This window comes from Rhinatrema bivittatum, chromosome 16 (genome assembly GCF_901001135.1).
Source record: "Rhinatrema bivittatum chromosome 16, aRhiBiv1.1, whole genome shotgun sequence".
Taxonomy (NCBI): Eukaryota; Metazoa; Chordata; class Amphibia; order Gymnophiona; family Rhinatrematidae; genus Rhinatrema; species Rhinatrema bivittatum.
Genome location: NC_042630.1, coordinates 21,997,977 through 22,020,938, shown reverse-complemented (window position 1 = coordinate 22,020,938; position 22,962 = coordinate 21,997,977). Strand labels below are relative to the sequence as shown.

The 22,962-nt window shown below is 46.4% G+C and overlaps 1 protein-coding gene across 10 annotated transcripts in view; it reads left to right on the top strand.

Moving 5' to 3' along the window:
- Positions 1-22,962, top strand: part of LOC115077965 (phosphatidylinositol 4,5-bisphosphate 3-kinase catalytic subunit alpha isoform-like) — a 96,668-nt gene that overhangs the window by 24,247 nt on the left and 49,459 nt on the right. For 8 of the 10 annotated variants that reach the window (XR_003853011.1, XR_003853012.1, XM_029580441.1 and 5 more), the window contains 5 exons: positions 6,321-6,426; positions 14,248-14,400; positions 15,367-15,501; positions 16,139-16,263; positions 16,901-16,982. Coding sequence is in view for 8 of the 10 variants with exons in the window: in XM_029580441.1 (XP_029436301.1) it covers positions 6,321-6,426; positions 14,248-14,400; positions 15,367-15,501; positions 16,139-16,263; positions 16,901-16,982 (601 nt within the window). In the remaining 2 variants the exon portion in view is untranslated. The remainder of the gene's footprint in view (positions 1-6,320; positions 6,427-14,247; positions 14,401-15,366; positions 15,502-16,138; positions 16,264-16,900; positions 16,983-22,962) is intronic. The other 2 variants (XM_029580440.1, XM_029580442.1) reach the window with 2 other exon arrangements.

Here is a 22,962-nt window from a genome sequence, read left to right as displayed (position 1 = left end):
CCCAGCAATCTGCTCTACCAGAAGGGATGGCCCTCTCAGGGCCTGACAGCCTTCTGGGAGCTCTGACCGTTTCTTCTCCCTGAGAGAAAAAGAAACTAACACTCTTTTTTTTTTTTTTTTTTTACAAACTTAATTGAAACAGCAACAAGAGAGAAACAGTAAGACTAGGAATCCTGCCTATCTCTCTAAAAAAAAAAATACGCTAGCCCTCGGACTCTAAACAAGTTCCCTATCCAGGCTGTGAGCTATGCCGCGGCCTCTACCAGGGAGGGATGGTCCCCTCAGAACCTGACAACCCCCCTGGGAGGCAGGGCAGACAGCACTTAACCTTGTAACAAAAACTACCAATTTAAACTAAATACCAAAACAATCAAACCTGACTGACTACCAAAATCAGGCTCAGGGCAGGCAGGGGCTGTGACTGCACCTGCACCATCTACTGGAGACAGAGTAAGACTGAGGGGGGCTGTGACTGGCACAGGGTCATATATGGCTCCGCCCCTTCCAGCAGATGGAGACAGAGAAAAACTTTGAGAGCGCTCTCTCTTAACCTGCTGAGCCACCTGCTGCTCCCCAGTATTTCTCTGTCTCCAGCAGATGGAGGTGGTGCAAAACCTGTGGTTCTGATCCAAGCAAAAAAAATAAAAAAAGGGATTTAATCTTCTCTTGGAGACTCCCAGGGGGTTGAAAGGTCCTGGTGGGACCACCCCCCCTGGTCGTAGGCGTTTTGGACGAGGAGGGTTTGGGAACCCCGATCTTTGTCCTCATATCTAGCATTCTATACAAAGTGTTAACCATAATACACAAAACCATCCACTCACAATCTACACTCGAATTAAACTGCCCTCTCCGATTTCACTCAGCATCCAGACCTATTAGAACAACGTACCAAGGTACCCTTTATGTACCCCCGACCAAGGCCCCAATGAAAAAACACGCCTTCTCAATAGCTGGACCTACTCACTGGAACAATCTACCATCGGACCTTCGCCTTGAACCTTGCTTACGGACTTTCAAGAAAAAGTTGAAGACTTGGCTATTCACGGAGGCCTTCACCTAAAGTTTCCCAAGCTAAAAATAAAGTTAGACGCTACCTTAACTTAACATACATTTAATGTTCTCCATGCATAATTCTTCAATGCACCACATACTCAATATCTACCCTGTTTGTTGCATACTCACAGTTTATTGATTTTATTTTAATATTATTATTATTATTATTACTAACATTATTACTATTACTATTATTATATAATTTATATTTGTATTATTTGTTTTAATGTTTATTGTTCCATGTACACCATGCCCATGGTATTTCTAATTCTGGTTCTATGTAAACCGAAGCGATATGTACTTGTACATGATCTTCGGTATATAAAAGCTTTTAAATAAATAAATAAATAAATATCGCCTGGCGTGGTGATAGCTGGTGGTCCAGCTCCCTCCCCCTTCCTTCTCTCCTCTACCGCTGCCTCTACCGGACTCTTCAGGAAATAGTTGGTTTTTTGTTTTGTTAAAGTTTGAAAAAAAATTAAAGTAGAGAAGCAGGAAGAGCGGTGCGGGGAGTCCCTTACTGGGGCTTCCCCTCGGCAGCAGGTAGGAGAGGAGATTATCAGAAGCGGGGAGCTCAGGTTTATTTTTAGTGTTATTAATTTCTCTCCCGGGCCGGCCGGCAGCTGCCTCGCGGCATTTTTTTCTTTCTCTTAGCATGCCGCGAACGGGCCGCTGTTCTAGCTGCGGCAATCTGCTCTCCAGCCGAGCCTCCTCAGTGGTCTATTGCTGGTGCCTCCCTGGTGGGGAGGACAGCTCCAGCGAGGCTGTGAAGGCAGAATCGCAGCAGCGCAGTGCCGGGAGCCTGCTCGCTGCTTTAGAGTCCCCGAGTGACCCATTCCCGCTCAGTGCGGGAACGGCGGCCATTTTGGGCGCTGAGAACAGGGCATTGGGGGAGGGGATCTCCCTCCGGCACTCTCCCCAGCCGATTCGAGCCGGGGGGGGAGGCTTTTCTGATGATGTTCCTGACCCTCTAGAGGATAATTCGGCTGGGCCCACAATATTTTCCCCACAGTTTATTTTATTAATGCATCAGGCCTTCCTGGCCAGTGGGGGAGACAAGAGGGGTCCCGTTCCTCCTCAGGGGCCTATCGGCCCACCATGCAAGATCCCTAGAAGGGATCTTGCGGATCCGTCGACTGCAAGCCGTGGGATGCAGCCTGGGAGCCCCCTTCCGACGATTCAGACCAGGGGGAAGGGCCGGTGGCTCCCATCCCTCCCTTGGACGACCCGGACATTGGCGCCATGGCGGACCAGGTCCCTCCAGTGGAGGGTGTTGACCCTAAGGTGGTCCGCTTGTTTCAGAAGGACAAACTGGCAATTACCCACGTCTTGGCCGAACTGGACATCACGGATGCTTCCGCCGATCCAGGTCCGGTCACGGTGGATCCTGTCTTAGCAGGATTTTGTGGCCCTGAGTGAACTTTTCTTCTGCATGATATGCTAAGGCAGATGATACTCCGGGAGTGGAATTACCCAGAAACAGGCCTTAAGTTTAGCTGGGCTATGGACAAGTTGCATCTCTTGCCTGAGGATGTGTTGGAGCTGCTGCGGAGTCCTAAAGTGGATGCATCCGTCTCCGTGGTTACCAAGAGGACCACTGTTCCTGTAGCGGGAACTGTGGCACTGAAGGATTTGCAGGATTGCAAATTGGAGGGCTACCTCAATAGAATTTTTGAGGTTTCTGCCCTGGGTATTCGTGCTGCGGTTTACAGCAGCTATATGCTCTGGGCGGGCTTGTGCTGGGTTCAGCAGTTGCAGAGTGCCAAAGATCTTGTGCCAGCGGAGGCGAAGCAAGCAGAGCGATTGGAGGCTGTGGTCGTGTATGGGTTGGATGCCCTCTATGACCTCCTTCGCACGTCCTCACGAACCATGGTCTCTGCAGTGTCAACCTGGAGACTCCTATGGCTGCAGAATTGGTCTGCGGATGTATCTTCCAAGTCTCAGTTGGGGGCTCTTCCCTTTAAGGGCAGGCCCTGTTTGGGGATGACCTGGAGCAGTTGATCAAGAATTTGGGCGAAAATAAAGTCCACAAGCTGCCGGAGGACAGACCAAGTGACCAGAAAGCGTTTTCCTCCACCCGCTCTCGTTTTGGCGGCAGAGGCGCTTTCGTTAGAGCAGGGCTCAGAATGCGGGAACAGGCAAGCCTCGGCGAGGTTCCAGTCATGGTTCCCTGCCTAACGTGGCTGGCACGCTTCCTGGGATGGAGCTGGACAGAGCACCGTGGGGGGCAAGTTCTCACAATGAGGTGAGGCCGGCCCACTTCGTGGATCCCATGATAGGGGGCAGCTGTCTCTCTTTCTCCAGGAGTGGGCCCATATCATGTCGGACTGGTGGGTTCTCAGTGTGATAGAACACGGCTGCATGTTAGAATTTGCTCGTCCGATCTGGAGCCTTTATCTGGTGTCCCCTTGCGGTTCCCCAGCAAAGGAGTTGGCCGTTCGCCAGAGCCTGGCGCGCCTCCAATGTCTAGGGGCTATCGTACCGGTTCCTCCGGCAGAGCGGAGGAAAGGATGTTATTCCATTTATTTTGTCGTCCCCAAGAAAGAAGGAACTTTTCGACCCATCCTGGATTTAAAGAAGGTCAATGTGTAGCCCTCAAGGTACCTCAATTCCAAATGGAGATGCTCCGTTCGGTAATAGCAGCGGTGAGAAAAGGCGAATACCTGGCATCCCTTGACCTAACAGAGGCCTATCTACACATAGCCATTCGATGGGACCACCAGATGTTCCTCAGATTTATGATCCTCGGACAGCATTTCCAGTTTTGTGCCATACCATTTGGCCTTGCCACAGCTTCACGGACTGTGATTCCTAAACTGTGTCATAAGAAAATGCCATACTGGGTCAGACCAAGGGTCCATCAAGCCCAGCATCCTGTTTCCAACAGTGGCCAATCCAGGCCATAAGAACCTGGCAAGTACCCAAAAACTAAGTCTATTCCATGTTACCATTGCTAATGGCAGTGGCTATTCTCTAAGTGAACTTAATAGCAGGTAATGGACTTCTCCTCCAAGAACTTATCCAATCCTTTTTTAAACACAGCTATACTAACTGCACTAACCACATCCTCTGGCAACAAATTCCAGAGTTTAATTGTGCGTTGAGTAAAAAAGAACTTTCTCCGATTAGTTTTAAATGTGCCCCATGCTAACTTCATGGAGTGCCCCCTAGTCTTTCTACTATCCGAAAGAGTAAATAACCGATTCATATCTACCTGTTCTAGACCTCTCATGATTTTAAACATCTCTATCATATCCCCCCTCAGTCGTCTCTTCTCCAAGCTGAAAAGTCCTAATCTCTTTAGTCTTTCCTCATAGGGGAGCTGTTCCATTCCCCTTATCATTTTGGTAGCCCTTCTCTGTACCTTCTCCATCACAATTATATCTTTTTTGAGATGCGGCGACCAGAATTGTACACAGTATTCAAGGTGCGGTCTCACCATGGAGCGATACAGAGGCATTATGACATTTTCCGTTTTATTCACCATTCCCTTTCTAATAATTCCCAACATTCTGTTTGCTTTTTTGACTGCCGCAGCACACTGAACCAACGATTTCAATGTGTTATCCAGTATGACACCTAGATCTCTTTCTTGGGTTGTAGCACCTAATATGGAACCCAACATTGTGTAATTATAGCATGGGTTATTTTTCCCTATATGCATCACCTTGCACTTATCCACATTAAATTTCATCTGCCATTTGGATGCCCAATTTTCCAGTCTCACAAGGTCTTCCTGCAATTTATTAGGGAGGAGGAATAGCCTAGTGGTTAGAGCAGTGGGCTATGCGCCAGGAGACCAAGGTTCAAGTCCTGCTGTCACTCCTTGTGACCTTGGGCAAGTCACTTTACCCTCCATTGCCTCAGGCACAAAAACTTAGATTGTAAGCCCTCTGGGGATAGAGAAATACCTACAGTACCTGAATGTAAACCAGTGTGATATCTCAATTGAGATCAAATGTCAGTATATAAAAATAATAAATAAATCACAATCTGCTTGTGATTTAAGTACTCTGAACAATTTTGTGTCATCTGCAAATTTGATTATCTCACTTGTTGTATTTCTTTCCAGATCATTTATAAATATATTGAAAAGTAAGGGTCCCAATACAGATCCCTGAGGCACTCCACTGTCCATTCCCTTCCACTGAGAAAATTGTCCATTTAATCCTACTCTCTGTTTCCTGTCTTTTAGCCAGTTTGCAATCCACGAAAGGATATCGCCACCTATCCCATGACTTTTTACTTTTCCTAGAAGCCTCTCATGAGGAACTTTGTCAAACGCCTTCTGAAAATCCAAGTATACTATATCTACCGGTTCACCTTTATCCACATGTTTATTAACTCCTTCAAAAAAGTGAAGCAGATTTGTGAGGCAAGACTTGCCTTGGGTAAAGCCATGCTGACTTTGTTCCATTAAACCATGTCTTTCTATATGTTCTGTGATTTTGATGTTTAGAACACTTTCCACTATTTTTCCTGGCACTGAAGTCAGGCTAACCGGTCTGTAGTTTCCCGGATCACCCCTGGAGGGACCAACAAAGTTAGGCTGTTTCTGTAAGTCTGTCCACTGAGATGCGGTCACTCCCGACACAGTTTATGCAACAAGGTCCATTTCGGGGGACCGTGAAATACAGTTGTAAAATTTAAATTGATATTCCAATTAAGTTATTAAAAGGAATATCTAGGAACAGCATTTAAGAATTGTGGACTCTTGAATCATTGCCAAATTATTTTGTTGGTACTTGTAAGCATGAGACAGAAGCAAAGAAATGGTTTAGAGAGGAAGAAGGCCATAAATTTATTTATTTATTTATTTATTTATTTATTTAAACTCTTTTAATATACCGATGCTCAAGACACAAATATCTTATCGTACCGGTTTACAGCGAAACCAGGGATAACCAATTAACAAAGAAGAAAGAAGTTACAAAAAAACCAAGGTGAAGAATTCAGGACAATTAAGAGAGTAAGAGACAGCTTAGCATAACGCTACTATAGCGTAAGGTAAATAACAAGCATCTTATAATGGTAACTAGGTCACTGACCTGACAGGTAATTCAAACAGAAACAGTTCTACAGGTAAGAGGAGGGAGGGTGACAACTGTCAGGGGCAATGAGGGCGGAAAGGGAAGGAGGTCAGGGAGGGAAGAGCACGAGTAGCAGCATGAGTAGCTAGGCAGAAATGGGCAGACTGAGCAGACCAAGACATCCTTAACTGCCAATATCTTCTCAGTTTCTGTGCTCATCTATTTTTCCTTCCCCAGGTGGAACGAGTGGCTGTCCTATGACATGTACCTCATGGACCTACCCCGTGCTGCACGCCTCTGCCTGTCTATCTGCTCCGTGAAGGGCAGAAAAGGAGCCAAAGAGGTATGAGACCTCAGAGTGAGATGTCAGAGAGAGACCTAAGGAATAAAGTGACTCACCCAAGTAGATATGCTGGAGCTCAGGACATTCCCCCTCAATCATAGGTCCTCTTCCCCTCTCCCTTACCCCACTGGATCCTAGGTTCTCTCCCTCTGGTTGTCTACCCCTGCCCCACCCATGATCCTGGATCCTTTCCTTCCTCAATTCTAGATTCTCTCTCCTCTCAACCTACTTTTCTCCCCCCATCCTGCCATCCCAGATTCTCTCCTTCCTTCCTTCCCCTCATCCCTTCTTGGGTCCTTCCTGGGTCTTCATTCATCCAATTTGGGTCCTCCTTCTCTTGGGTCAGAGGTCAAGGAGAAGGAAAGTAGGCCAGGCCAATGTTAGTTTGCACCCCAAAGTATAAAGAAGGTTTCCCCATCTTGCCTTTACTCTAGGGTATACATGTTGAGATCTTTGTCTGTCCCTATATGCTTTAGAACAAAGACCACTGACCATTTTAGTAGCCACCCTCTTGACCGACTCATCCTGTTTATATCCTTTTGATGGTGCGGTTTCCAGAACCGTATACAGTTTACTAAATGAGGTCTCACCAGGGGCTTATATAGAGGCAATATCACATATTTTTTCTGCTGACCATGCCTCTCCCTCTGTAGCTAAGCATCTTTTTGGAATTTGCTGTCATCTTTTCCATCTGTTTAGTCACTGTGAGATCATCAGATATGATCACTTCCAAATCACACTCTTGTTTCATGCATGTAGAAGAATTTCACCCGCTATACTGTACTGGTCCCTTGATTTTTGTAGCCCAAATTCATGACTCTGTATTTTTATGAATTAAATCTTAGCTGCCAGATTGTAGATCAGGGATGGTAGACACCTCCAGTGATGGAGTGCCACAGACAGGTCTGGTTTTCAGGATATTGACAAAGAATATGCATGAGGTATATTTGCATGCATTGCATCCACTGCATGCAAATATATCTCTTGCATATTCATTGGGGATGTCTAAAAATCTGTTCCCTGTATGTACACGGATCAGTCCAGATTCCTGGGTTTATTCATCCCTGCTAGCAGATGGAGACAGAGAAAGTTTCACTGATGCTGCTTGAAAAACCCTGGTGCCACCTGCAGTTCTTCAGTATTTCTCTGTCTCCAGCAGATGGTGCCTGGTGCATAAACCTGCATTTTTTCGGGTCTTTTTCCTTTTTCGGTGAGCCTTCCTCCCAGGGGTTTGGATCCTTAGGGGACCCTTTCCCTGTTTGGTCGAGGTGGATGAGCTGGAGGTTGGTGACCATTTTGTACATGGGATCCTTCGTGATCCGTGGGGTGCAAATCTGGTGGTCCAGATCCCTCCCTTCCACGAGGCTGCCTAGGCAGCTTTCAGCTTTGGGGAGTTTTTCCCCTCTGCTCCTTTTTTCTTTTTTAGGACCTCTTCCTCTCCTAGGTTTATTCTGCTGAACTGCGCTGGACAGCTCCCTTCAGCCTTAGAGAGGAGAGCCCTGCTATTTCTGTTTTAGCAAAGTTTAATAAAAAAAAAAAAAAAAAGCAAGGAAAACAAATGCTATTTTGTTTTCCTTGCTAAAAGTATGTAAACATTTTAAATGCAATAAAGAGAAAATTATTTAAAAAAAAAATAGTTTGAAACCTGAAGGTCGTCACTTAAGGAGCAGCTGAGCGATAAGGCTATGGGGCCTTTTCCCTTCCCCTCCCATGCATTTTTTCCGGTGTTTCTTTTTATTTTCCTTCAGTGGGGAGAGTTTTCTTCTCCCACCTCCGGGAGGAATGGTTCGCAGCTCGACGTGCCATGCTTGTGGTGCGGCTCCAGCATGTTTCAGCCAGGATGGTCTTTGTTCTGAGTGAATTTCGGGGGGGGGGGGGAGGGGAAGGACCCTCCTCCGGATGGCTGCGAAGCTCAGAAAAACCGAATGCCCCGCGGCGACCGCCAGTCGCGTCGGGCCTGCTGGCTCCCTTGTAGCAAGATCAGAGGCCATTTTAGACCCCATTTTAGACCCCAGTTTGTGCCACCATGTTCTGAAGGGGAAGGGGGATCTCCCTCCGTGGCTTTCTCCTGTCCACCCGGGTCCCTTTGAAGGGCAGGGGAACACAGTGAGGTCAATTGGGCAGGATGTGCGGGCTCCAGGGCCCATGAGGGATTGGGCCTCTTCCTTGCCTGCGGCTCTGCATGCTTTCCCCCCAGATTTTATCCTACTGCTTCACCAGGCCTATCTGGCTCAGCAGGAAGGTTTGGGATACCAGCAGCTAGGCCTGGCATCCTGGCGTCCGTGCCCCATGCCTTCTGGAACTGCGGCAGGTCCAGTCAGTCATGGAACATCATGCCCTTGGGGGGTTTATAGTTTACAGTTTATTATTTTTATATACCGACATTTCGGGGTTCCATCATATCGATTAACAATAAATAAACTTAAAAATTAAAATCACAATCAGAAAATATAGCTAAACAAATGATACTAAAATCAAAAACAACATCAGCTTCAACAATATGAATAGACTTTAAAATTCAATGAAATGCATAATTATACTAAGATGAAACCATATTAAAATATACTACCAGCACTTGTTGCGTTTGGGGGGGGATGGCAGACCACTCAGATGATTCGGTGAGATCACCGGAACCCCCCAAGGATACAGCGGCAATCTCGGGAGTGCTCGGCGATGATCAGGGGGATGATCTGGGGGCCCCTCCGGTTCCAAAAGGGGATTACCCCAAAATCCTCCATTTGTTTCGGAGGGATGAGTTGGCTCCTTTAAACCCTCTGGTTCTTGAGGACCTGGGATTGAAGGCCCCTCAGGAGGATCCAGACATGGATGGGGCGGATCCGGTGCTCGATGGCCTTAGGGCTCCTCTGACAGCGTTCCCCTATCACAGGTCTGTGAAGCAATTGGTGGAGCGGGAATGGAATACCCCAGACTCCAGTTTAAGGTTAGGAAGAGTGATGTCAAAGCTTTATCCCTTACCTGAGCAAACTTTAGAGCTTTTTTCGCTTCCAAAGGTGGATGCAGCGGTATTGGCAATGACTAAGAAAACCACTATACCAGTTGCCGGTGCAGTGGCCCTCAAGGATGTTCAGGATCGAAAGTTAGAGCTTCATCTCAAATGGATTTTTGAGGTGTCTGCATTGGGACTGAGGGCTGCCATTTGCTCCAGTTTTATGCAGAGCACTTGTTTGTGCTGGGTACAACGATTTCAGGACACACAGGTACAGCCAGGTGCCGAGGCACCTAACATGGATCGCATGGAGATGTCCATTGCGTATGTAGCAGATGCTCTCTATGATTTGGTCCATTCTTTGTCTTGGATTATGGGTTCTGCAGTGGCGGCCAGGCATTTACTGAGGCTCCATAATTGGTCAGTGGAGGTATCTTCTAAGTCTCAGTTAGGGTCGTTACCCTTTAAAGGGCGCCTCTTGTTTGGAGAGGACTTAGAACAGCTGATGAAGCAGCTGGGTGAGACAAAGGTGCACAAGTTACCATAGAAATGGCGGCAGAAAAAGACCAATCATCCCATCTAGTCTGCCCAGCAAGCTTCGACTCTTATTTTCCCATTCTTATCTGTTTCACCAATCACCAACTTCAGGGCTCTGGTTGGTAACTGTTTGATTCAAATTTCCTGTCATATCCTGTCATTGATGCAGAGAGTAATGTTAGAGTTGCATCAAAGGTGAGCATAAGGCTTATGGTTAAGGGTTGTAACCACCGCATCAAGCAAGCTGCCCCGATGCTTGTTCACCCAGACTGCACAGATCGATGCCTTGTTGGATGATGTCTGAATGCAAATCCTGTTTTCCTCACTTCCCCCTACCATTGAAGCAGATAGCAATGCTGTATATGCTTTCAAAGTGATGTATCAGGCTTAATTGGTTTAGGGTATAATCGCCATAATAAGCAGCTACCCCCACGATTGTTTACACAGATTGTGAAGTTCAGTCCTTGTTGGTTGTTGCCTGAGTGTAAATCCTGTTTTCTACTTCCCTCCCCCCGCCGTAGAAGCAGAGAGCAGCACTGTATATGTATTCAAATTGATGTATCAGGCTTAATTGGTTTAGGATAGTAACCACTGTAATAAGCAAGCTTCCCCCACGCTTATTTGTTTATCCAGATTATGAAGTTTAGTCCTTGTTGGTTGTTGTCTGAATGCTAATCCTCTTTTCCACATTACCCCCTACTGTAGAAGCAGAGAGCAACGCTGTGATGCATTCAAGTGATGTATCAGACTTAATTGGGTTAGGGTAGTAACCACCGTAATAAGCAAGCTACCCCCACTTTTATTTATTTACCCAGATTGTGAAGTTCAGTCCTTTTTGGTTGTTAACTGAATGCAAATCCTCTTTTCCACATTTCCCTTTGCCGTTGAAGCAGAGAGCAATTTTGCGGTTGCATTAACCGTGCAAGGGATTTTTTTTGAGTAAGGGTAGTAATCACCAAGGTAGTAAGCAGGCCTTTCAGGTTCCCGCATATTTTCAGGACGGTCTTGCCATTCAAGAGGGGCCACAGTGTCGCAGAAACAGTTTCCATCTCGAGGTGAGACTTGGCTTGGAGTTAGTCCTTTCGGGGAGGGTGTAGGCCTTTCAGAGCTTCCACAGGTGGGGGAGCTACAGGGGCTAAACCCTCCCAATGAGGTGAGGCCATTCCACTCCGCCATTCCCTGTATAGGGGGTCGCCTAGCATGGTTTTATGGGGAATGGATCAAGATTACTCAGGATCAGTGGGTCCTCCGTGTAGTAAGAATTGGTTACACGTTAGAGTTTGCGCGCCCCATCCGCAACCTGTTTCTAGTCTCCCCCTGCAGATTTTCAGAAAAGCATCGCTCAGTTCCGGGGACTTTGAACAGGTGGCGCAACTTAGGTGCCATAATCCCAGTCCCCCTGGGTGAACGGGGAAAGGGTCAATACGCGATTTATTTTGAGGTGCCAAAGAAGGAAGGCACTTTTCATGCCATTCTGAACCTGAAGCGGGTAAATGCTACATTGAAGGTCCCAAGGTTTCGCATGGAGACTTTACGTTCGGTAATTGCGGTGGTGTGCAACCGAGAGTTTCTGGCTTCCCTGGATCTGACGGAGGCGTATCTTCATATTCCCATTCATCAGGATCACCAGCACTTCCTGAGATTGCAGTGCTGGGTCAGCATTTCCAGTTTCAGGCTCTTCCCTTCGGGCTGACCACAGCTCCCCACACATTCACCAAGGGTTATGCTGCTGGTGGCGGTGGCTCTTTGGCACAAAGGAGTGCTGGTGCACCCTTATCTCAACGATTGGCTCATCAGAGAAAAGTTGGTAGACGGGTGCCCAGTCGCGGTGCAGAAGATAATTCGCTTACTGGAGTCTCTCGGCTGGGTGGTCAATCTGGCAAAGAGCCATCTGGTCCCATCTCAGACCCTCAACTATAGGTTCAGCGCTTGTTGGTTTTGAGGGTATCCTGAGCCTGGGATATTTTGCAGGTACTGGGTTCGATGGCTTCCATGCTGGAGCTAGTGCCATGGGCCTTCGCGCATATGAGGCCACTTCAAAGAGCTTTGTTGGAGAAGTGGAATCTGTTGTCAGAGGCCTTTCATTGACCTGTCTTTCTGGATGCTCTGACCAGGGGCAGCCTCTCTTGGTGGCTACAGTTGTCCAATCTACAGCATGGTGTCGATCTGGAGGTTCCGAATTGGGTGGTTCTTAATACTGATGCCAGTCTCTCTGGATGGGGGGGCGGTGTGCAAACGACAGAAAGCCCAGGGCACTTCGTCTTCGGAAGAAGCCTCGTGGCCTATCAATCAGTTGATCATGGCAGTGCGGTTGGCGCTACTCACTTTCCTACCTCTGGTTCAAGGTCACTCAGTCTGGGTTCTGTCAGACCAATGCGACGACAGTGGCTTATATCAATCGACAGGGCGGCACCAAGAGGCGGGGTGGCCCTGGAGGTTCAAGAGCTGTTTTGCTGGGCGGAGTAGTACTTGGTTCAGATAGAAAAGGATATAATTTTAATTTGTATTAATAGATAGACTGAACGACTGTTTGTTTTACTTTGCCTGTTTTGATGGGGTTTTTTATAATTTTTCAAATAGATGTAATATTGTTCTTGATTAGAAACCGTTTGGAATTTTATTGAAAATCGGTATAAACAAAATAAAGATTATCATTACCATTACCATGTACCATGCAGTGACCTTACCCACAAGTGGTTCTGTTCATCCTGCTTGTCCATGGAGAATGAGGAAGACAACCCCTCTCCCCCACTACCTCTCCATAACACAAAGCAGCCTACATCCCACAACTTGGGAAGAAGCGAAGTGTAGCCATATTAGGATGAGAAGGAAGTACACTCCATTAAGATAAAGATGTTTACAGCCCTGGCCTGGGGAGGAACTCAGCACACCTGTGTTAGCATGAGGAAGAAAGAAATGCCCCCAATAACGCAGCTATGCCTATTCCACCATTTCCAAGGTGAGGGATAGCCTATAACACCCTAGGGCAGCAAAAGTTTAGGGGCAGCAGGCTAGCTAAGATTTACTGCCTTACAGCTTTGTTTAATCTCATTCAGTAGAGAACAGCTTTCTACTATTCTCCTATCTGGAGATGGAGGGTTAAAAACACCAAAAATGCCTAGGGGTTGCAAAACCCTAAATCTGTCCCTGCAGCACCTCCTCTCTCTCTCCCATTTCTGATATAGGCACTGCTCCTATCTTCTACCTCATTGCTGCTGCTTCTGCTCCTCTCTTTGGCTGGGAGTGCCCAGCAAATGCTGCTATGCTACGGCCTCCTACTACTTTCTTAAGGTTTTGCTGGGTCCATGCTTCCTGCTCCCTATGGCATAATTGTGCCTCCTCCTAGCTGCCTACGCAAGCTTACAGCACACTTCCTCTTCTGGTCCCAGCAGGTGGGAAGGAGGAGGCCCAGTCACCATGATCCTGCCACCATGAAGAATCTGGAATGTTGCTTCCACTTCTGAGCAGGGCCATTGGAAGGCCATTGGAAGGCCACTGGAAGACCACATAGATTGCCCCAAACCTGAGGCAATCTATGTGGTCATTTAGTCTACCTGGTGCTTTTACTGGCCCTGGCTCACTTAACAAATTTTCTGCACAGAGTGGCAGTTACAACGCCTAACAGAAGGCATGCGGGTAACCTGCACAGAGTAACAGTTACTACCCTTAAAAAAAAACCCCAAAAAAACCAACTTGCTGGGCAGACCATTTGGGACTTTGTCTGCTGAAATTTACTATGAGAACTATGAGCTTCTCATAGCTTTCCAGATAATGTCCCCACCTTCCTTTTTCTGCAATCTCTTCTAGTTTAGGAACTGTAACCTTTGTTTTCTTACCTTTTTGCCTATTTCTTTAGAAAACTATAGCAACCTCTTTTTCTAATGTCTTTGTTTACTTTTGTAACAAAAGTGAGTTGTCCTTTACAATATCTCCTTTTAGTTTTGCCTGCTGCTCTCCTTCCTATCCAGCTAGGGCTGGTGCAAGGGTATTAGATATACTAGGTGAAACTTACAGCCTGCCGCCATCCCCTGGTCACACCCTCCCCACATTCAATTAAAAATGATGCATTTATGATATAGATTTTACATGAACAAGAACATTTAAAGTACAATCTTATGAGGTAAAAATATCACTTACAACATGTATATTATATTTACATGCAGAACCCAGTTGACTTCTGGCTTTCTCTTCATTTCTTCGTAACTGAGGATTCTCTGTGCTTGTCCTAGGATTTTTTTAATTCTCTTATTATTTTTGCCTCCACCATCTCTCTTGGGAGGCTGTTCCACGTGTCCACCATTTTTGTGTTAAATATTTTTGACTTCCAATTTTATTAGGAGCACTGCCCCTTGGCCTGGGGCAACATTAACCTTTTCGACTACAAGGACACATTGGTGGCTGGCAAGATGGCACTGAACTTGTGGCCGGTGCCCCATGGGCTAGAAGACCTACTGAACCCCATTGGGGTGGGCGGATCAAATCCCAACAAGGTGGGTACAGGAATGGGCAGTTAGTAAGGTGCCAGCAGGAGGTGACCATGTGTCTTTCTGGCCTTTGGGTCATGAGGAGATAGGAAGGAATGAAAAATGGCATTTGGGGTGTTAAGTCACTTTTCCTGAAGGAGAAGGCAGTGTTAACACAGAGCTACTCAATAACGAGTGAATTTTAAAAGCCCTATGCACGCCAAAGCCAGGAGATATGTGCATATATCGACTAAGCACGCGTATCTCCTGGAATGGAAGTAAAGTTTTTTCATAAAAGGGTGGGGCATGGAATGGGCATTCCAGGAAATGTGAACGAAACCAGCGCATATGTATACATACCAGCGCACGCCAGGGTCCCTATCCCTGTAACTTTTCTTCTGCTATGGACGCCGTGTAAGTCATGAAACAAAAAAAGCTAGGCTAGTCAGTGGGGTTTTAAGGGTTGGGACTAACAGGGTAAAAGGAAGGCAAGTTAGCTAGGGGTTTTAGGAAGTCCTCTCCTTTACTAGGGCGAACTGGGAACAAACAGGGGAAACAGGTAATTGTGTCAGTGTGCATATCTACTAAAATCCCCACCTCCCATCCACTTATGCAAGCAAGGCGGTATTTGCACGCAGAAGCGTGCGTCATTGTAAAATTGTGCGAACATGTACGCGCGTATAGCTTTTATATCATGCACACATATACACACTTATGTTATAAAATCGCCGCACATGTACATGAGCTGGCAAACACACATATATGTACTCCCTTACGCAGGTCTTAAAATTCACCTTTAACTCCATGTGACCGAGGATCGATTGAACCAGTCAAGGTTTAATCCCTCCCATTGCATTATGGGACTTGTAGTTCCTGGATGACTAAGAGAAGCAGGACTACAAAATCCATAGATGCACTGGGGTAAAATCAGGACTAGACAGAGCATTGTGAAGTTCAGTAATAGTGTGTCTGTGTGTCCTTTGGTCTCCTCAGGAGACTCCCTGCCTGGAGTTGGAGTTTAGTTGGTTCACACATGCCGTGAAGTTTCCTGACACACCGCAAATTGAGGAGCATGCCAACTGGAGTATGTCTCGAGAGCTGGGACTCAACTACTGCCTAGTGGGGCTGGTAAGGAGGCATGGGGTAGGGTCTGTAGCAATGTGACTCCTCCACCTAGTGCTGCCCTCTAGTGTTTGCACTGAAAGGACATCTCCAGCATTGCAGCTCCACCCCCTAATACTGTTCTGTATTATCAGCACTGGGAAAGGTAATGCCTCTGGCAGTGCAACACCTCAGTGCAGCCTCTCATGAGTGGCTGTCCAGGGCACCAGAATTAGGGCGCACCATGCTGCTATTGTTATTGTAGTGGCAGCAGAAGCAAGTTCCTGTGGAGTCAGCACTGTGAACTCACATCTTCAGATGAGGACCTCATCATCAAAGGTTGGTTGTGTCATCAAAGGGGGCCCCTCTTACTGACCACCTGAAGTGCCAGGTAGCCCGGCGACAGTCCTGCCTAATACTGCTCTGTAATGTCAGTGCTGGTAAGACAGCATCTCCCCCAATACTATCTTGCAATGTTAGTGCTGGAAGGGACAGTGCATCCAGCCGTACAGCCCAGCAGTGGAAGGTCAACGTCTCCAGCAGTACCGCCCCTTCTCTGGTACTGCCCTGCAGTCTCTAATGCTGGAAAGACAGCACCTCCAGTCAGTATAGCACTTCCCCCAACTTGCATCCTTCATTATTCCTCTGCCTTCTCACCCTGCAGAGTAACCGTCTGGCCCGGGACAGCAACCTGATTGAGAATGAGACCGAACAGCTACGAAACATCTGTAACCGGGATCCTCTCTCAGAGATCACAGAACAGGAGAAGGACTTCCTCTGGAGGCACAGGTAGATATGCAGGGCCCCCCTTCAACTTCATACCTCAGCCCGTCCTCTTAGATTAGCGCAGAGAGGCACTCTTTAAGTACCTACAATCAAAACCTCCCTAAGTAAAAGAGCTATCTGCTCTTCAGGTCCCAAACAGTGGAATTTGCTCCGACCCGACCTCAGGCTGGAACAATGCCCACTCACTTTCAAGAAGAGACTTAAGACTCTACTGTTCAGACAAGCTTTCCCATAACCACTCGCCATTCACTACTACCCCTCGGATCCTCTCATCCCAAGATTAGGTTCTAAGTTCATCTTCTTCTTAGCTTGCTATTTTTTTCATCTGATCCCCTATTAAAACTGTAATAACCCCTCATCCCTCCAGTTCTTTCAGTTGACACATTACATCTCCCCTTGTTTAAGTTGCTCCCAAGTTATCTCCTCCATTGTTCTATGTAAGACAACTTTTGTTACTGTCTGTTTTTTGGTTGTAATGTAAACCGGATTGATAATTAACTTTGTTATTTGAACTTCGGTATAAAAAAAAGTTATAAATAAATAAATAAATAACTGGTGAAGGTATGGCCTCGCCCACTGCATGCCATGAAGTCTGTGCGGACGTGTGCAGAGTCTTACTCCTGGGCTGTTCCTGTTTCAGGCATTACTGCGTTAACATTCCTGAAACATTGCCCAAACTGCTTCTCTCTGTGAAGTGGAACTCCCGGGATGAAGTGACACAGGTAATACCTGTATATCCCTTTATAAGTGCCTTCCTCTGTGTCTCGCTCCTCTCCCCTCTGCTACCGTTCTTGCACAAGGGAGTGACCCTTGATTAATTTAATTTATTTATATTCTAGGTTTTCAAAACAAACGATTTGTTTAATTTGGATTACAATTTTTTTTAATAGTAAATTCAATGTAACCTTTCCATAGTACATGAGTCCGGGTATGAAGGAGGACATAAAGTTCTTTCTGGAGTTTAGAATGATAACATCTGAGTTAAGATAACAGCATGTTGAGCTCTCGCTGTGTTCCCTGGTTTTCTTGTATCTTAATTTCCTGGTTTTCTAATGCGGAAAGGAAGACTGAGGCAATTCCCCTCTGGTCTTACCCAATCAATGCACACTTGATCCCATCCTGAGCCAGTTGTCTGAAGCAGCGGGTGAGAGTTCTGTTGTGGGCTCAGTGGAGGGGAGCGCCAGACTCGCTAGATGTTTCCTTGAATCCCTCCGAATGCCTGCCTTTGAGGTAGCCGGGAATCCCCATCAGTGTGACTATTGATGCAGTTGCAGATCAATGACTTGACTGTTCTTCTGACGGGAGGGGCCACTGCTGGGGAAGAGTTGTCGCGGCTTGTTTCCATCAGCCCTGCAGGAATGGAGGAATCGCTGCCAGGAGACAGTGTATCGCAAATCATCCGATTTGGAGACAACACTCCTGGACTCCTGATTAAGCCTCTGGATCCTTTGAGTCTCTCTGGACTCACTGTGGCCAGCATTGGTGCGGGTAGACAGTGCTATATGGAATTATGCTGCTGATATGCATCTCTTAGTTAAAATTTTCAATCTTAGAAATTCCAAGAACTGGAGAATAAGGTGGATTTAATGGAGAATAAAGTGCGACATATCCAGAATGTCAGTGCCTCCTTGATTCAAGATAAAAAATCTGGTTCATAGAAAAATTGAACAGCTTGAGAACTATGCCAGGCATCTGAATCTGCAATTTTTGTCTTTTCAAAAAATCCCTGCAATTTCTGCAAATTCTTTAAAAAAAAAAATTTCATTGAAATTTCAGGGTGCATAATCAAAAGCCCTTTAGACAGGAAAGTTATTCTTCTAAATGGCTGAGCCACATATTTAAAAGGCTTATCCAGCTAAATTCTAGCCCGATAACGAATTAGCCAGCTAGAATTTAGCTAGGTAAATAGGGGGGCGTTCCTGGGGCGGGAGGTAGGCATTCTGGGGAGGAGCGGAGTTAGCTAGTTAAGTTAACCTGCTAACTCAACTGACTAACTCTATATGTGCAAGAGGGCAGGTCTAAAGTTAGCTGGATACCACGCATCCGGCTAACTTTAACTTATCCATGTATATTCAGCAAGTATCCGGCTAACTTAATTAGCTGCTTAGCAACTGAATATTTACCCATTTGTGTCTATCATCTGAGGTTTGCCATCCTATTGATAAAGTTTATTTTTTATCATCTCAGAGAAGAATTAGAACTTCTACTGCATCCTCATCAGGGTCTTTGATTTCATTTGATCCCTTAGATGTCTCTGCCATGCTAGAAAGTTCCACTATGGAACTGGAAGAAAGAGAGATTCTTCTGGTTACTTTTGTGTTCAAACAGGATTTAAATATGATTTTGAAGCTTTATTTTTGTGAAGCATGGTCACTGTTCTATGGTTAGAGGATTTGGATGTACCCAAATGTTGTAAGATCTATCCAGGAGAGAAGAAAGTTGTTTCTTGCTTTGCATTAGGAAGTTTTGGCTTTGGGGGCTACATTTTTGCTTAGATATCCCTGCAAGTGTACAGTTACATATGCTGGAGTTAGGTATCAATTTTTTTCTCCAGACCAATTACACTTTTTTTTTTTTTTTTTTTTTAAATCAAAAAAATAACTCCAGTACTTTGACTTTCTAATATGTGGTGTTCGTAATTGTAATGCGACCTTATAACATGTATTGCCTTTTTCTTTTAAATATGTTTCTTGTTTCTTTTTCTCCCTATTTAATTTTGTATTTCCACCCCTTCTCAGATTGTGATCTAAGGATATATTTTTCTTTTCTTGCTTGAGTCTTCACAGGAGATGATTGTGGCGCAAAGGAGAGAATAATGTATTTAAGCATTATTTCAGGAATAATCAAGCTCTGTTTTTTGGTTATAAAAAATGGTGTTACCCGGATTTGGTAAAATGTACTCAAATAAGAAGAAAAATTATTTCTCAATATGAGATCGGAAGTATTGCAAAAAGGAGCACGGTTTAAACTTCGTTTTCCCTGTAAATGAAGTATTATCTATCAGGATCAAAATTACTTGTTTTTTGAACCATCACAGCTTAGGGCTTTCTTAGACTCTCGCTCCTAGATTGTTCCACTGTTTGATTGGTAAGGAAAGGAAAAAAGGTGTTGAATCTTCTCAGGTTACCTTTATATATAATGATTGTAATATTACTAATTGAAGTTATAATGCTCTGTTACCTTGGGCTCTCCCGTATTTCCTCTAATTTGTCTAAGTACAGTATGACAATTAGAAATGTTATAATTATATTTTGTACTTTATAAATTTCTTTCTGTACTTTCAATTACAAAGCAAGTGGATACTTGTCTATATAATTAAAATGATTAAAAAAATTTAAAAAAAAGAAACTATGGTGACCCCTAAGATATGGGCCTGGGCTTGGATTTGTCATTAGGCAACCTTAAGTCAGTACCTAGGGCAGCAGGCTGGCTGAAGAAATTTCTGCCTTTCTGCTGTGCTGAATCTCACTCAGCAGAGAACTGCTCTCTGCTTCTTTATTCTGCTGCAGGGAAGAGGAAGGGAGCCTGGAGCAGACAGCACAGGGGGATCATTTTGGGGAGGTTAAGAGGGGTGGAGTGGGGGATCATTGCAGGGTGAGGAGAGAGGTTGGGAGATGACAGAATCAGCTGGAGTGTATGTGTCTGTGAGGGAGAAGGACAGTGTTTGTGTAGGTGAGAAAGAAGGGATTGGTGCCCAGTATATTTGTACATATATACCAGATTGGGTGCGAGGTTTGAGAGGCGATGAAAAGAGAATTCACATATTCCCTCGGATTCTCGAATGATCTCGGATTCTATCCCCTAGATCCTGGAACTTCCCTTCCTTCTGCCAGATCCTGGAAATCCTCCCTTCCCACCCCTAACCCCGAATCCTCCATCCCAGATTCCCAATTCTCCCCATCCCCAGTCCTTTCTTCTTGCTCTTCTCGCCCAATACCCAGTCCTCTCTCTCCCCCTTTCCCTATCCTTTGTCCTTTCATCCTCTCCTTCTCCTCTTAAGATCTCTTCTCCTCTTGCAGAATCATAAAATTAATTCTACAGACTCAAGAAAGATTGGAAAAATATTTTGGAAATGTAATATAAAAAATGGAAACATTTACCATGTGCTTCATAATTTTCTAATTCCTGCAGCAGGAAACTGTGGGGCCCTGCCTTAGATCTTCTACTCCCTGTTTAGACTTCTTGGGGAGTGGGAGTCAACAGCATCAAGAGTGTCTCAGGGTGGCAAAAACCTAAATCCATCACTGTATGGTCCTCAGCTTTCAGCATGTACTTCATTCCTTCGGTAGTTAGTTGTGGTTCCTCAAAAAAAGATGGGAAGTTGTTTTGTTTTTTTTTTAAATCCAAAAAAACTTCATTTTCCCGTAGATAAGCAGCATGAATTAGCCATGCTGTCTGGAACGTCCCTCCGAGTGGCCAGGTGGCAGAGCTCTCTTAGATGATAGAGTTTTTGCAATGCACCTGGTGTATCTTCCTGCGCTGCCCCGATTCTCCTCAGTCCGTTTTTTCCATGTGACTGTCAGCACGTGGAGCTCCTCTCTCCGAGAAGAAGATTAAAAAAAAAAAACAAAAAAACGCAGCAAAACCATGCCACGGCCACCTGGCTTCAAATTCTGCCAGTGTGGCAAAATAATGTCCATAACTGATGGCTACGCTAAATGCTACCCATGCCTTGGCCCAGACCATGACCAAGCTGCTTGTAGGGACTGTGGTTGCATGTACCCCTGGGCCCAGTGGCAGCGGGCTGCCAGAATTGCAAAATTGAGAGAAGTGTCTTCAGGCTCTTATGCCCCCAGCGAGGGGTCTGCCCAGTCTTCCCCTGGACCCTCCTGGGTCACTCAAGCATCAATGCATCAGAGAGCCTCCTCCGTAGGGCCTCCCAGTCCATCTGGGCCGGTGCCAAAGCATGCTTCCCTTGCACCAACGCACAGAGCCACAGGGGATGCGACAGTACCTCCGCCGCCATCAGCACCACCCAGCTTTGAGCTCCCAATGCACCACCGACGCAGATGTGTCGAAGCGTCAACCACATGAGCATGCCTCAAAGCACAAGACAACAATGCAAGAAGCTGCTGACACATAGCACCCCAAAAGCCCCAGCAAAACGTTCCAGCGGGTGCAAACGCCCTAGGGACAACTCCCCTCTCTTGGTTGTGGACTCTGACTTAGAACCAGCATCCCCAGCTGACTCTGAAGGCTCCTTTGCCAGGGTGTACTTGGGCTTGTCCACCGCCTCCAAGCGCAGAGACAAGGAACATCTTCAGGAACTTCTGAAAAAGAAGGCTAAGCATCTGCCAGTTGCGTCCGTCGGTCTCAGACGGCTTCGACCTCCGTGCCTCACCCTTCTCTCTCCTCTAACCTTGGGAGGATGGCTGCTGCCGCGTCTTCATGCCACTCTTTCTGCGTCCCTGGAGCGGCAATGACGACGGTGTTCACCATGGATTTCCTGAGGGCCTCCTAGGGTGTGCGCTCCACCCACGTCTTTATCCACGTCATGGCGGGAACCTCGGGGGCGTCCCCTCTGAGTGACGTCACGACATCAGGGTATTTAGCCTGCCCTTCATTTGCTAACAAACTGAGTTAGCAAGGATTGGAATGCCTCCGGTCTAAGCTGCTCTGCTGCTTCCTTGCTGCCGCAAGAAGCCTTCTCTCTGCCCTTCGGGGTAATTCATCTCTAACCTGGGTACCAGCTCCTCGGGGGCCCTTATGTTCTCTTACAGGTACCTATCTGGGATATCGGGTACTCGCTCCTCAAAGGCCTGCTCTTCCTACTCTGGTGCCTTACTACCTACTTCTGCCTGCCAGGATCATCATCAATACAGCTATCTACTTCAGTGAGTAACTAACCTTATCAGTCTGTCTTATCTCCAGCTTCAGCGCTCAGAGTCTGCATCTGGGACTTTCCTCTACTACCCTGCGCTGCCTACCATCTACTCGAGTGTGGGACTGGTCTCCTCTGCTGAGGACCCCTGGACTGCTTCTACTAAGTTACCTCACTGCTGCCCCTCCTGGGCAGTACCACCGAGCTGTATAATAAATACAAATTCTCTGTGTTTGCGTGTATAGAGTCTAGCCTATTACTGCGGCTCCTCACGGGGCTCCTCCCCATGGGCGTGACCATCACCCAGTACCCAAGAATCCACTCCAACACCTCAAAACCATAACACTGCCTAAGGACACCCATCGATCAAGAGGACCGGACTTGGATATACTCCTGGCAGCAGTACCTCCCAGGGGTGCTCTCAAAGAACCCCCACCTGTTCCCCAGGACACATTAGCCTCTCGGGCCATGTCACAGATCTCACTCATTTTATCCCAATTTCTGAAGACGGTCGAGCAGCAGGGAAAGCGCCAGGATGAAACTCCACTGGAGACTCCCCTATCTCCACAGGAGAGCCTTAGTCCAGGACCTCGTTCTCCTAGTCCCCATTCCCCAGGCTCCCCCACCGGAAGGGGCTCCCCCAACCTCAATCCACTTCCCTGGGATCCTTGACCGGATATTCCTCAGACCCAGTGGAAGGGCAATCAGAACTTGTATCTCCACCTAAGGATCTCTCATACTCCAAATTTGTGGAGAAGGTGGGGCAATGATTAAACATAGAGACCCGGAAAATACCCGACCAAAGGGCAGAAGTTCTTGGCATCTTGAAGATATTTGAGTCTCCGTCAGAGCCCACGGCCTTTCCTTCTCATGCAGTCTTA